This window comes from Taudactylus pleione, unplaced genomic scaffold, assembly GCF_031769625.1.
Source record: "Taudactylus pleione unplaced genomic scaffold, aTauple2 ptg000845l, whole genome shotgun sequence".
NCBI classification, from domain to species: Eukaryota; Metazoa; Chordata; class Amphibia; order Anura; family Myobatrachidae; genus Taudactylus; species Taudactylus pleione.
Genome location: NW_028285247.1, coordinates 2,285,868 through 2,301,810, shown reverse-complemented (window position 1 = coordinate 2,301,810; position 15,943 = coordinate 2,285,868). Strand labels below are relative to the sequence as shown.

The 15,943-nt window shown below is 47.6% G+C and overlaps 1 protein-coding gene across 1 annotated transcript in view; it reads left to right on the top strand.

Moving 5' to 3' along the window:
- SSU72 (SSU72 homolog, RNA polymerase II CTD phosphatase) overlaps positions 1–15,943 on the top strand; it is a 99,093-nt gene that overhangs the window by 36,657 nt on the left and 46,493 nt on the right. Inside the window, exon 2 of the mRNA XM_088458649.1 lies at positions 7,555–7,698. Within this exon, the coding sequence (XP_088314775.1) occupies positions 7,555–7,698 (144 nt within the window). The remainder of the gene's footprint in view (positions 1–7,554; positions 7,699–15,943) is intronic.

Sequence of the window (15,943 nt, the reverse complement as noted above, 5' to 3'; positions counted from 1 at the left end):
TGAAATACCAGACCCAATTTCAACTTTTTTTTTTTTTGGTCCAAAACTTGACAGGTCATTTTTCGCCAAGTTACAACCAATGTTTGGAGTAATTTTATCATTGAGGGGGGTGTCCAAAGGCTTCTGAAAGGAATCCCATATTTTTAGGCAAAAATGGGTTTTGCATTTTTTTGTTTTTCTCATCTGGTCTGAGATGGTGAAATTTTTTTTGCCTATTTCACACTATCCGATTTATCATGGGTGCGATAATCTTGCACGAAAATCAGCGATAATTGGCCGATATTGCCGCTAATTGAATGTGGTCCTAGGTGTGTTTGCACTGACTTCCCTGTGTAAACTGGGTTGACAGGGCCTTAATTTCAAACGTCTTACCCAGCTGCACTTCTGACTGCTTCTTACGACACTGGGTGTTATCTACAAGCAGTGTGGTTCCTGTTCGGGATGTAGTTTTGGAGCCGACGGTCTAAATGCCGACCGCTGGCTTCCAGACTTACTAATCCCGATTTCGCGATTGCGTCCAGCACTTTGGTTGGGTTTAGCATTTTTACGTGGCAAAACTCTGCCTCTTTAGGCGCAATATTCTGAATAATCTCCCATCACTTTATACGGGAGATCGGGCGCGACAAAACAATTGAATACCACCCTGTGTGCGGTGCATCCGCCCCGTATTTGCTTGGTTCGATTTTTGTTTTACTCAACAGGGCACTTGGCCAAGTCCATATCTTGTGCAAATGATAATGACCCTTTATTCACAAGTGGAAAGGACTGAAATGCTCAGTGCAAAAACTTCCAACATAAGCTCTGCAAACAGGCATATTTTAAAGTCTGGACTAGGCCCACATTGAGCAAGCATTCTGCCAAAACCAGTCCTAAGCCACACATCTATGGCAATATTGTCGGGTACCCCTACTTCTCGTAGTACGTCCCTTGTACCACAGTCAAGGTAAACCCTGGCCAGATGCTCTACACAGCAAGCCTGACCAACCTGTGGCTCTCCAGATGTTGTGAAACTGCAAGTCCCTGCATACTTTACCAGCTGATCAATGGTAAAGTATGCAGGGACTTGTAGTTTCACAGCAGCTTGAGAGCCAGAGTTTGGCCAGGACTGCTCTACTGGCCTACTTTCCTCTCACATCCTTGATTGAAATAGTTACCTGATATGATTTACCAATGTAGTATTGTGCCGTCTTTTAACCCCAAAGTCACCTTCTCATCAACTGTAACAATTTGCAGCTTAACCCTCTGTTTTTCTGGGGGTCCAGAAACACAAATGATAGTTGAGAAAGATTGGGGAATAAGTAACACCCCTTCCCCCCCTCCCCCTCCAAATGAAGCTGCTCGTTTTTCTACTTCAGGGTCCATAGGATATCCACAGAGATACCTTGGGTAGAGGTGATGTCAGGCATCAGGCACCATAGAGGTAAGTTTTCAGCCTCCCAGGATTCACTAGGGTCCCCCTCCTATACCCCGCCCCTGAGCCAAGGCATCTGTTTTGTTGGTACCCGGCCAGAGTCGGATGCACCTGTTTAGAGGGGGGCTAAGGATAGCCCCTGAAGTTTTCTACAAGGCAGCTGTGGCTGCACATCTGGAGGTACAGCATGGACAGTCATTCTTGACGTCCATGCTGTCTTCCCTACACCCCCGCCGGTACCAGAACGCCGGTACTGATCCGGGGATGCTGGTAGGCATCTGGGGTCACAGCTAGCGGTGACCCCAGATGTTTGGGACCATGGCCGGATTCAAGGGGGACAGCAGGTAAGCAGCGGGGTCCCGCGGCGGGTCCCCGCTGGAACATGGTCCAGAGTCCCCAGGCAGGGGGCTCCCTGGGGACTGGCTGCAACGTGGAGCCAGGTTTCGGACCTGCGCTTCCACTACCCCCCTGGGACAGTGGACCGCTGCTGAGCGGTAGCGTTGCGGTGTTCCAGGGGTTAATTGCATGCCAGGGGAGCGCGCCTTCCCTGTACACAGCCGGCGCCTCCCCCGCTGCACACAGCCCTCTCTGCACCTGCCGATTGGCCCTGTGGCAGCGCTCCTCCCCCAGGCCGGCCGCCTCTCTGCTCCTCGGTGGCTATCTTTATGGAAGCATGGTGAACGCTGCTGATCGGTGGCATCGTGGTCTGGGTCCCCCAGCATACCTCTCCTCTATTGGAACAGGTCTGTGTATGCAGCGCTGAGTCCTACCAGGCCCTGTGTCTGCGTAGTTGAAGATCAGCGCTGATAGTGCAAGGATTGATTTCTTTGCATCGTATGTGACTGCTGCTAGCGTCTGCTGCCTGTACTTTCACTTTCTACTGTCAGCCTTTTCACTGTCCCTGCTCTTCTGCTAAAGCCCTTGCGGTGCGGTGATTGCAGGGCAGTTCTCTCACTATACTAACGCGTATCAGTGAGCGGGGTCACATACTTGCCATATTGTCTGAAAGTGATTTTCCTCTCCAGCTTCTGCGTACTACATGTAAGGTAACTATAGCGGAGTGGCTATGTTGGCCGTGTTTTTTATTGACGCGGCCAATTACTGTCACAGCTCTGGTACAGGAACCACCCTGGGCTTGTTTCGCTAAAGCGCTTACAACCCTAGTGGGCCAGTTAGCTCCGCAGCCTGCGTACCCTCAAATGGGATTGTCCCAGCAGTCAGTGGTGTCGTCGCCCATGCAGGGGTTCCCGAGACAACTGATGGTACTCCCTATTTCCCCTCAGGTCTCTCAGGAGCCCGCGTAGGTTAATTTTCTGGCAAGTTCTGTGCAGCATTTGTCAGACGTGTTACAAGGGGAGGCCGTGTTTTCATGGGAACAGGGCGGTGCTGCGCACTCGTCCTGATTTTCTTCCCAAAGTTGTTTCCCGTTTCCATATCAACGAGGAAATAGTTGTGCCGGCTTTTAACTCACCTGACCTGTCGGTGGCTGAGGCCACTTTGAACGTTGTTCGGGCCTTAAGGATTTATGTTGACCGCACTTCTTCGTTTAGGAAGTCGGACGCCATGTTTGTCCTCTCTGGCTTCCGTAAAAAGGGTTTGCCTGCTTCAAAGCAAACTTGGGCAGCTTGATCCGTATGGCCATTTCAGAAGCTTATCTTCATGAAGGCCTGCCGGTTCCAACCTCTGTGAGGGCTCATTCCACTAGGTATGTGGTGTCTCTGCAGTCCAGATCTGCAAGGCTGCCACGTGGTCCTCGGTCCATAGATTTGTGCGGTATTATGCGTTTGACACCTTTGCCTCCTCAGGATGCTTCCTTCGGGCGGCGGATTCTCCTTTCAGCACAGGAGCGTCCCCACCCTTGAAGGATACTGCTTTGGGACATCCCCAAGGTATCCTGTGGATACCCTATGGACCCTGAAGTAGAAAATGAGAGATGGTAAGAACTTACCCTTGTTATCTCTATTTCTACAAAGTCCATACGGTTCCACAGGACTACCGCCCTGTCACACCTGTGCTGCAGATGGGCTTTACTCTAGTCACCGATTTTTCAGTCTCCCTCTGGTGAGAATGTGATTCTTGTGTGTCCAGATCTTTTTTTCTCTCTTCCTTCTCCTCCGGCCTATGTCTTGGTACGTAACTGAGATGCCTTGGCTCGGGGGCGGGGTATAGGAGGGGGACCCTAGTGCATCCTGGGAGGCTGAAAACCTAACTCTATGGTGCCCGATGCCTGACGTCATCACCTATACCCAAGGTATCCTGTGGAACCCTATGGACTTCGTAGAAATAGAGATAACAAGGGTAAGTTCTTACCATATCTCATATTTTCTCTCTGGACAGGTGACTGGTGCCCAGTCTTGTTGCATACAAATCACTGGCAGGTGTTCTTGAAAACTGCATTTGTGCATGTCCTCCTAAAAGGTAGAGACCTCCTGGGGTAATTTAGGTAATGTTCCCTGGCCTATTCTTTCACATCAGATGCGCAACAAAGTGAAATACTGCTCCTGTATTAAATTGTTCAGTCCTTAAATTGTAACCCAACAAAAAATAGCAACTGCACAATCTAAAAGTTTAGATCGAGTTCACTCAAAGCGGTTTCCATATAAATAAATCATTTAATAAAAAACATTGAATGACAAAAAAAAACATAACAATGGGTAGAATAGTCCCATTGTATACTGGAGATACACTCCAGGTGGGCTGCCATGTGCTTTCTACTAAGGTCTGGCCACTCTTAATATACAGGCCTGATTGGTGGATTGCTGCAGAGATGGTTGCCCTTCTGGAAGGGTCTCCTCTCTTCACAGAGGAATGCTGTAGCTCTGACAGAGTGACCATCGGGTTCTTGGTCACCTCCCTGACTAGGCCCCCCCTCCCCCGATTGCTTAGTTTAGATGGCCGGCCAACTCTAGGAAGAGTCCTGGTGGTTCCGAACTTCCATTTACGGATGATGGAGACCACTGTGCTCATTGGGACCTTCAAAGCAGAAGATATTTTTCTGTACCCGTCCCCAGATTTGTGCCTCGAGACAATCCTGTCTCGGAGGTCTGCAGACAATTCCTTGGACTTCATCCTTGGTTTGTGCTCTGACATGCACTGTGAAGTGTGGGACCTTATATAGACACTTGTATGCCTTTCAAAATCATGTCCAATCAACTGAATTTACCACAGGTGGACTCCAATTAAGCTGTAGGAACATCTCAAGGATGATCAGTGGAGACAGGATGCACCTGAACTCAATTTTGAGCTTCATGGCAAAGGCCGTGAATACTTATGTACTTATTTTGGAATAAGGCTGTAACATAAAATGTGGGGAAAGTGAAGCGTTGTGAATACTTTCCGGATGCACTGTAGATGCCTAAGTTTTATTTTAGAGTGAGCAGGTACAGTTAGAGAGAGAGGAATGTGGGTGGGGAGGTTGTGTTCTTCAGTGTTGAACCGATATAGGTGAATAGTAGTCCACAGTGAGTCTTGAAATAGATGAGACAGTGCAATTAGTTTAAAGGAGAACTTTAAGGACCCTAAGTTTTATGGAATTAAACTTGGTACACAGACAATATATTGTCAAATTGATATCTGACACATCGCCTAATGTGTACCTGCGATTGTGGGCTCCTGCAGGTTGTCATTGACATTGTGTGATTGCCATGCACGGCCAGTCGCACTATATCACATGCGGGGCTGTGTAGTTTAAAAGAGGACAGAACAAGTGATTGTTTCATTTTCATGTTCTTTAATTTTAGTGTATCTGCAATCTTGAATGGTGTGGGGCGACGACCATTGGCAAGATTGCAGACTTACTGGTAAAATGGGGATAAGTGCTATTGATTTGAAATTTGTGTGAGTTGTTTAATGTTTACCCAGCCTTAGATTGAGAAATTTCTAATGCTGGGCACACACTGGCAGATACATTGGCTGAACATATCTTGTGTGCTCGGCCAGTGTGTACCAGCAACATGTCTGTGAACGACGTCGTTCAGACATATCGCATCGGCTGTGCTGCACAGCCGATGCTCAATATATCTGCAGGTATATTGGGGTATCGTGCAGTGTGTACGGACGGTCAGACGATCGTGACTGCAGTGGAAGGTGTTCTGAAATCCTTGCTTGGCCATTTAAGATTTTTATTTTTTATTTTTTTTTCTATTTTCACTTTTTATTTTATAACCTAAACCACCTTATGCACTGTGTCTTTAGAAAATAATGGGTAATTCTTGCAGTGGAGCAAACTTGCACCCTGGTCAACTTACCTTTACCCTAGTAAATCAGTTTGGCTTGTTTTTTTTTTTTAGATGTTTCACAGAGCTTTGTGTTCCATCTTATATAAAAAATGGTAGTCTAAAACTTGATCCCCTAATACTATCAATTGTATTTAGCTAAATTAAAGTGTTTTTACCCATCGCAAAATGTAATGGTACAGTGGGCCTGATTCAGAGCCGGACGCTATTTGCGGTCGTTCGTCGAGAAAATAGGGGTGGCTATTCAAATGAACCGTTCGCTCTTTGCGGTCTGTTCACGCCTCTGTCTGAACGAGCGAACAAAACTTGCGGTTGTTTTTTGAAAAATTACGCCCCCTGGCCGCTCGCATCCTACGTCATGTCCGCTATTTATTAGATTCATCGAGTACATCGACCAGCGTATGAACTGCTCGCTATTCTTGTGGTTGTTTTTTTGCTACCTCAATCTTGCGAGCAGTTCTGGCTATAAAATAACCCAGTGACGTGGTCAATGACGCTGCTGTTTTAATTATGCACACCCTTAAAATGCCCGTTTTGACCTTTAGGCACGCCTGCGTTCTGATCACCACTCCCCGTTTTCAAGCACCTTCCCCTGTTACCACCCACATACGCCTCATTCTGTCACTCAAAATAGCAGGCATTTGCTATTTTGCGAACAAACTATTTTCGGCCGCACTGACTGGTTCGCGCATGCGTATTACGATCCGTACGCATGCGCAGTTGGGCAAACATCGCTCGGAGCGAACGAGCGGCCGCTTACGAGCGGCTCTGAATCAGGCCCAGTGTCTTTTAGTCTGGACTAACCATGTTACTCTAACCAAGCAGATTTTTACATTTCTTTCCTGCAGAGACTAAGCTTTGTTTTGCTGTCATAATTTAATATCATGAGCATTGTACTGGTGTGGGATTTATCTTGTGGTGATATCATAATGAATAGCATTTGTTGCTAGAGGGAAACTTTCATATGCAGATGTGATCTCTGTTGCCTTGTACAGTCAACCTAAAAATATTACTAGTTTTAGGATAATTTTAAAGCTGTGAAAACACATTGTTCCAATGCGAATCTGAACGATATATCATACTTTTAGTGTATACCCCCGATCCATCGTTCTACCAATCGTCCCCTTTGCTGTTCTGCACAGCAGATGGGACAATGCAATGAACGACAGTGTATTTACATGCAGCATGTAACACATTGCGCTATAGTACACCAGATCATGCAGTGTGTATGGCAATGTATTGTTACATCGCATTGCAGTGTCACTTGGTCACACATCGTATACCAGCTTTACTGAATGCAATTTTTTTTTGTGTGTAATAGACAACAAGAACAAATTGAGCATAGTCACTATAAAGAGACAATGCACGTCATATAGAAGTACAGCAGTGCAGTGTCCACTCCAGTTTTGTGTACATGTGCAGATAGTAGAAAAGGATTATCTCAATAGCCACAATAGTCTCTACTCACATGGCACAGGAGCCTCCGATATAGCGTGTACAAGGCATGCCATCCCGAGGAGGCCCACAAAATAAGTGTTACGGGCAGTATTATATTTTTGGACTGCATTTCTGCTGGCATACAAGTACACCTTCCATTTAGATTCTGGTACAAACCATGTACTTGCAATTATAGCTTTTGCCAGAGTAGTCAGACAGACATTTGTAGTAATTTTACACATGCATAAATTCTCCCAAGTGAAATTCTAAAGGGACAAATTATAGGTTCCAAGGGCTGAACTATAGGTTGTCTTGAAACAATCCCAAACTTCTACCTAAAATCCACTTCTGACCTGTCTTTACATAGGTTAAAAATAAAATTATTTAATTTTTATATAAAGTTGCTGCAACATGAAATATTCTGATGTCTGTTCTAAACACTTTTTTTTTTTGTCTTTCTTTTTCTTTCAGTAAACGATCCTTCAATGTCCGATCCTTTGGAACAGGAACACATGTTAAACTCCCCGGTCCTGCACCAGACAAGCCAAATGTTTACGATTTCAAAACCACATATGAACAGATGTACAATGATCTCCTTAAGAAAGACAAAGAACTGTATCCCCGGGAATGCATTTTATTTAAACCAAAGAGGTTTCAACTCTTAAAGGTGTAAATCATGTTGCATCTCCAGCTCATCCATATGTGATAGTAGGCAGGTATATAACATCGGTAATGTGGTACCAGAGGCCAATTAACAAGCTTAATGCATGTGTTTATCTGATATTTAACAGTTGTAGAAATGTGCCTTCATGTTCTAGGTTCAGAGCTAGGCTTGAAGCTGGTCATACTATAGTGATAACTGTGCCGAAATAAATTGTAAGCCTCTAAGCTTACTCTTTAGTAATAGTTGGTAAGGAGCTGCGAGCTTGTGGACTGTAAATGAGGACATCAGTCATTTGTGTGTGTGCCTTGCTGATGGGTAAGTATGACTTAACAGTAAAACTTGTCAGCTTTTTTTCTTAACCAAGTGAAAAGTTCACTGCATTACAAACTACTGATAAATATGCACAACAAAGGTGACTGGCTAGTTTGTTCAGTTCATTTCACATAAGGTCAAGCAGGTGTTCCATTAATTCCTAAATCTGTTAGCAGCTTTAGGGTTCATAATAACTACCTTTTCACAATTATATACATGTCACATCAGTTTTCTTCAAATATCTATAAGTTTTTTGCAAGGATACAACTTGTGCTCCTTTGTCATTGTTGGTCGTTAAATACAGGAAGTGTAAAGCTGGAACACAGATTAAAATAAAAATATATATACAGTTTGAGGCTTCTATTTCATTAGGATGTATCATTTGTAAAACACAATTATAGGTGTTTTATGACCCACCCCCTCCCCATACATTTGGTATGACTTGCCTTTGTACAGTCTAGGTATTATGTACTGTAAACAAGTACACTTTGCTGACTACTCTAGCAAGTGTAGGAGTGTTAGTTCGAGAGCTTCTCTAAATTTCTACGATCAGTTGTCTGAAGGTCTCATCCATTTGTGTACAAGTCCGTTGGTGGGTGGTCTGCGCAATGCGCGGGGGCAGCAGTGTGCATGTGCTCCAATGCCACTGCGACTCTGGCTGCAGTATTCTGGATGTTGCAGCCTGACTGACAGGCTGCTGCTGTTTGCGGGAATTGGTGGAGACAGACAGTTTCAGCACATGGAGGCGAGTCGGTCCACCTTCTTCGGATCTGAGATGCTGGCTGGAGGTATCCTTCTTTTTTTTTTTTTTCTTCAGACACCACCTGCAGCCTTAGCATATATGTACACAGCAATCAACTTTGAATCAGTCCCAGAGTTCACACTCAGAAATTCAGTACATAGTCAAAAAAAATAAAGTGGGACAAAATGAGCGCTGTGAGATAAATGCAAAGTAGTGTAATATGCTCATCAGTTAATGATGTGTGATCCTGCATCTTTCTTCAGGGTCCATAGGGGGACCCACAGGGGATACCATGGGTGTGTGGTTGCAGTGATCCAGGCACCAAACAGTTAAGCTTTAGCCTTCAAGATGCCTCGGTCCTTATCCACATATACCCCGCCCCCAGCCACAGGCAGAACATTTTTGATTTGGTGCTGGACAGAATCAGTCGCATCTTTGATAACAGGAGGACTGCTTCAGCTTTTCATATTTTGAGTTTTGATTTTACTACAGAGCAAACAGCGCTAGGCATCCTAATGGACGCCTGTGCTGCTGCTCCATCTACCTCTGCCGGCGCCGCAACACCGGTAACTAGTCCATTGTTTTTGGCGGGTGCCAGTGGGGCTTGGCTAGCGGCGCTCCTGGGGACCCAGGACTGCAGCCGGGCAGCAGAGACTTAGGTAGGTCCTTGCCTCCAGCGGTGGAGACCTGCCGGAGGGCGCTGTAGTTGGGTCGCTCTCCCATTAGCCCACCGGGGCAAGTTACTGGCGCAGGGGACTGTGGCGGCGGCCATTTTTTGCGAGGCCAGCACACCCGGGGATTAATGCAGCACAGGGGAGGTAGGCTCTCCCCTGGCAGCCCCTTCCCCAGCCCAGATGGCGATGCCTCATTAAGAGCTTTCCTGCTTCTAGGCTGCTCCTCCCCACCCTCCTCCCTATATGAGTGGTTTGGGTCCAGTCTCCCTCAGCCAGGTTATAAAGCGCTTGAATCCTACCAACCTATGTGTTTGTATAGTTGATTCAAAGCCCTTTGTAATTAATTATATGCATTGTATGTGACTAGCTCTGCTGTGGTGATACTTACTTTGTGTCTGTCAGTTATTCCTATTACTGCTGTTTTTTCTCCTTAATCCTCAACTACCAGGTGTGTAGGAAATCAATAGTACTTATATTTACTTGTACTTGTGGAGGCTGTCGCATTGCATTGTTAGTGTTACACTTATTGTGTGCTATTTACTGCCTATGACTTCTGAAGATGGGGATAAACAGGAGGCTGAGGCCCCTGTGCTGATTACATGCATATCCTGTCTTGTGGGCTTGTCCCTTCAGGAATCTATACAGGATGGTTTGTAAACTAACTTGTAGATTTACTCACCATACCACATTACCAGCCACGATATATGAGCCACCCTGGGTGTCCTTATCCCAGGTTATGATGCAGCTAGTGGATCGTTTATCAACTCCCATGCTGCCTCCTACCATGGGGTACCCACAGCAATTACAACCTACAATGTCTGTACCCCCTATGCAGTCTCCTTGGATGGATGTTTATGCCCATCAGAATATTGCTCAAACATCTGCCGCCTCTCAGCAAAGGGTACAGACAGGCAGACCAATTAGCCACCAAAGCACATAGGCGGACTGTATTATCCTTAGTCCATCCAGCTTTTGGATTCGGACACTTCATTTGAGGAGGCAGATGACGCACATGGTTCTCTGAGTCACTCTGGTGAAGAGCACTGTCAGTCAACAGTGGATGTTCCTTAGTGAGGGCGGTTAAATTAATCCTGAATATAGAGGATGATGAACCGGTCCCTAAGCTTAAAACCCTGTTTTATAAACGGCAGAAGGTGGTTAAGGCTGAATTCCCTCAATCAGAACAGCTCACTGAGCTCATGGGAGAAGCTTGGGGTACTCCTGGCAAGCGATTCCATGTCCCAAAGAGACTAGCGTTTTTTTACCCTCTCCCTACTAAGAGGTGTACTAAGAGGGAAGGCATGTGGCACGTTTTGTTAGAAACTCTACGCTGCCATTACAGTTTACATCCTCACTTAAGGAAACCACGGATAGAAAGCTAGAAACTTGTCTAAAGTCAGTCTACTCAGTTTCTGGCGCTATCACTAGCCCAGCTATGGCTGCGGCCTGGGTGGGTAAGGCTATCGAAGGATGGGCAGGGGCACTTGAAGAGAGCCTGCCATCGGATGCTACCAGGGAACAACTGGCCTATATCTCCCATATTCATGAAGCTGGAGAAGCTGCGTTGGATACTGGACGACTTGCCTCTCTGGCATCGGTAGTCGCACGCCGAGACCTTTGGCTACAGTCCTGGAAGGCAGACCTGGGATCCAAGAAGGCACTCAAATCCTTACCCTTCTCGGGAGACAGGCTGTTCGGCGAAAGATTGGACACGATTGTGACAGCTTCTAAATTTGCCTTTCTGCCATCAGCAACTGCCTCTAAGTGGCTGTCCTTTTCGGTCCTTTCGCCACCAGGGTAAGCAAAAGGACAGTCTTTTCACAGGTAGTCTAAGACCACCAAGCCGCAAGTCAAGCTGTCTTGGTCGGCCAGATGTCCAGCTTCTAAGCCTGATGGGGGATCCCAGGGTGGAAGGCCAACGTCTTCAATATGCCGACTCTTGGCGTCAAGACTTCTGGGTCCGAGAAATGGTCTTTGGTACGCCCTCACTTTCTTGAGGCGTCCTCTCCAGCAATTTATATTTTTTTTTTTTTTTGTACAGGTACCCCATCAGACCCTATCATCAAGGCCCTGGCCCTCCATTCACTCCCTGTTACATTCTGGGGTTATAATACAGGTTCCTTCGACTCAGAGAGGAATAGGTTTTAATTCTACGCCTTTTTTTATTTTATTCAGAAGGCGAATGGGTCATATCTGCCTATTCTGAATATCGGTTCCTTCAACAGGTTTATCAGAATGCCCTAGTTCCGTATGGAAACTTTACGATCAATTATCCTGGCAATGGAGCCTGGGGATTTTGTGGTTTCTCTGGACATTTAGAATGCATACCTGCATGTACCTATTAACTCCAACCCACCAGCGGTTTCTAAGATTTGCTGTTCTGCAGCAACATTACCAGTTTCGGGTACTACCTTTTAGTCTGGCAACAGCCCCCTCGGGTCTTTACGAAAATAATGGCGGTTAAGGCGGCACACCTCTGACGCCAGGGAGTCAGAATTCTGCCATACATAGACGACCTCTTAATCTTGGCAGACTCACTGGTTGTGTTACGCTATCTACAGTTGACCGTGGACGGTCTGCAAACACACGGCTGGATCATCGATTGGAAAAAGTCCTCCCTATCTCCGACACAGCGGATGATACATCTGGGGGCACTCCTGGATTCTCGAATACAGAGGATCTTTCTGCCAGCAGACAGGATTTTTACACACTTGCACAGCTTGCTCCACAATCTGAGGGTATCCATTCACTCCGCAATGCAGGTCCTGGGGTCCATAGTGTCCACCCTCAATATGGAGGAATACGCCCATTTCCACTTCAGGCTCTGCAGCAACTGATTCTCTCCCAGTGGAACGGACAGTATCATCTGATCCAGTCCCAGGCGATCCTCCTCTCTCCAGATGTTCGCCTTCCCTCTCATGGTGGCTACAAACATCTGGACAGCAGTTGCCTCTTCTGGATTCCAGATTGGTAACTTCTCAAGCCAGATGCCAGCCTTCGACGGCAGGCCGATCCAGTCTGACAATGCAACTGGGGTAGCGTACCTCAACCATCAGGGAGGCACGCAAATTCGGACAGCCATGGTCTGGGCCGAAGGTCATCTCCCAGCAATCTCTGCAGTGTTCATTCCAGGAGTCCTCAACTGGGAAGCGGACTTCCTAAGCCATCAGGACATACACGCCGGAGACTGGGCTCTCCACTCAGATGTCCTTTCAATTCCTGGTGGGCAAATGGGGCCTGCCAGATGTAAACCTCATGTCACGACCACAACGTCCTCAGGACCAGAGACCCCTCGGCTGCCTTCGTGGACGCTCTGGCAGTGAGGTGGGACTTCAATCTCGCATACCTCTTTCCTCCGATCTCCCTCCTCCTGAGGATGCTTTGAAAGTTCAAGCAAGAAAGCAGCACGGTGTTGCTAATAGCCCCACCCTGGCCCAAGCGACATTGGTTCACCGACCTACGGTAGAACCTGTTGACGTAGGGCCCTTGTGTGCACCTGGACTTACCTAGTCTGTCTTTGACGACGTGGCTCTTGAATCTTACCTCTTAAGAGCCAAGGGTTTCTCTCACGCTGTGGTCCAGACGATGCTCAGGGCGCGTAAGCCTGCCTCAGCATGCATCTATTAGTTTGGCACTCTTGCTTTCAGTGGTGCTTGCCAAGAGGCTATGACCCTACAGTTTTTAGGGTCTTCCAGGTGCTTGATTTTCTACAGACTGGGTTAGACCTTGGTCTCCTCCTGGCCTCTCTTTAGAGTAAAGGTTTCTGCTCTGTCAATCTGTTTCCAGCGAAGGATTGCTCCCCTGCCTGATGTTAGAACATTCTTTCAGGGTGTCCTTGCAGTCAACCACCTTTTGTCCCTTCGGTGGCTTTGTGGGATTTGTCCTTAGTTCTTGGGGCTCTACAGGCTCCTCAGTTTGAACCTCTGGACTCGATAGACCTCAAGTGGCTGACTGCAATGATGCTCTTTCTCCTTGCTATTTCCTTTGCCTGCAGGGTATCTGATTTAGCTGCGCTCTCCTGTCTCTCCCTATTTTTGATCTTTCATCTGGACAGAGCTGTCCTCCGTGCCAGGGCTGGGTACCTCCCCTACTGTGGTATCCCGGTTCCATTTGAATGAAGAGGTTGTAGTTCCGGCCTTCCAGTCCTCGGATCTTTCTGCAGGTGAAGCTTCCTTGGATGAGGTTCGTGCTCTTCGGATCTACGTGGATCATACTAATTCTTTGAGGAAATCAGATTTTTATTTTATTTTTTTTGTGTTGTATGGCTTTCACAAGCGAGGCTGGCCATCTAACAAATGGACTCTGGCTTGATGGCTTTGCATTACAATCTCTCAGGTCTACACGCAAGCTGATCTTCCTGTTCCAAACAGGGTTACAGCTCGTTCTCCTCGTGGGTGGTTCGACGTGGCACTTCTGCTTAACAATTGTGCAAGGCGGCCACGTGGTCTTTTGACACCTTGGTGCCTAAGGATGCTTCCGTTGGGTTTCTGATTCTCCTTTCTGCTCAGGAGCGTCCCCACCCTTAGGGAAACTGCTATGGGACATCCGAATGGTATCAGTGTGGATCCCCCTATGGACACTGAAGAAGAAATTTAAGAGTTATGGTAGACTTACCTTTAACTATTTCTTCGAAGTCCATAGGATTCACAGGGCACCCACCCTGACGCACTTGGCCTCAATTGTTTTTTTCTCTCGATCACTGATTCCATTTTCTGGGAGAGGGTTTCTTGAGACTAATGTTCTTCCTTCTCTTTGTTTCCTGCTCCTTCCTTGGGCTTGTTTACAAAACTGTCTGCCTGTGGCTGGGGGCGGGGTATATGTGGAGGAGGACCGTGGCATCCTGGAAGCTAAAGCTTTAACAGTTTGGTGCCTGGATCACTCCAACCACACATCCCATGGTATCCCTGTGGGTCCTATGGACTTCGAAGAATTAGTTAATGAAGGGAAGTCTACCATAACTCTTAATTTTGTGCAAAATAATCCTTCACACTGTTAAGGAAAGTCCTAAAAAGAACAGTGTTTGTTAGTTTGGCATCTATTATATATTTTTTTTCTACTTCAGGGTCCATAGGGTATCCACAGGATACCTTGGGGTATAGGCGATGGTGGCAGACATCCAGGCACCACAGAGTTAAATTTTCAGCCTCCCAGGATGCACTGGGGTCCCTCTCCTATACCCCGCCCCCGAGCCTCAAGCCACTCAGTTTTCGTAGGTGCCTGGCCGGACCAGTCGCACCGTACAGAGGGGGGTCTTTTTAAGGCCCCTGAATATTTCTTCGCAGCTGTGGCTGCACAACTAGAGTGCTCCAGCATAGGACAGTCAGTATTGACGTCCATGCTGTCACTCCTACACCCCGCCGGTACCAGAACGCCGGTACCGATCCGGGGATGCTGGTAGGTAGCTGGGGTCACAGCTAGCGGTGATCCCCGGCTACCTGGACTGTGGCCGGATGCACGGGGAACAAGGTAAGCGGCGGGGTCCCGCGGTGGGCACCCGCCGGTAACACAGTCCTGTTTGGTCCCCAGGCAGGGGGCTCCCTGGGGACCGGCTGCGCGTGGGGCCAGGTACTGATCCTGCGCCTTCCACTAGACCACCAGGGACAGCGGGCCGCAGCATGTGCGGTACAGCGCGGCGTCCCAGGGGTTAATAGCAGGCCAGGGGAGAAAGCCTTCCCTGTCTCACAGCCGGCGTCTCCCCTGCTGCACAGTGCCATTCCACAGCGGTCTGAGCGGGCTGTGTCAGCGCTCCTCCCCCGGGCCCTGCCTTCTCTCTGCTCCTCGGTGGCCATTTTCTCACTACATGTGCTGGGGATGGCGAACGCTGCTGGAAGCTGATACAGATGCCATTGTGGTCCGGGTCCCCCGCATACCTCTCCTTCAATTAAGGTCAGTGTATGCAGCACTGTTTCCTACCAGGCTCTGGTCTGTGTAGTTGATCGCAGTGCTTGTAATGCAGGATGTTATCTGTGCATTGTATGTGACTTAAATGCTAGCGCTGTTTGCCTGTACTTTCATTTCTGACTGTCAGCCTTTTCCTATCCCTGTTCTTCTGCTACAGCCCTTGCGGTGCGGTGTCGCAGGGTGTTTATTACCTCACAGTAAACGTGGTTTTTCTGTGTGGGAGGTCACATACGCTCCGTTCACACTCCTCATGTCGGAAAGTGAACGAGGATATCCTCTTCCAGCTATAATGTACTGATATCATGTGCAGTTAGCGGAGGGATATGTAGACGCTGAGGGTTTATGGAGGGCATATTGTATTATATATCACGCCCCATTTCTGTCACTGTGCCTGCACAAAAAAAGGGGACCGCCCTCTGCTGGCTAAGATGCTTACAGCCTTTGTGGGCAACGCCCCCTGCGTTTCCCCATAGGGGTTATCGCAGCCTGTGGTGGTCTCATCACATGCAGGGGTCCCTGGACAGTTGATGGTACCCCAGTGTATCCTGTTTTTCGCCCCCCCAGGTC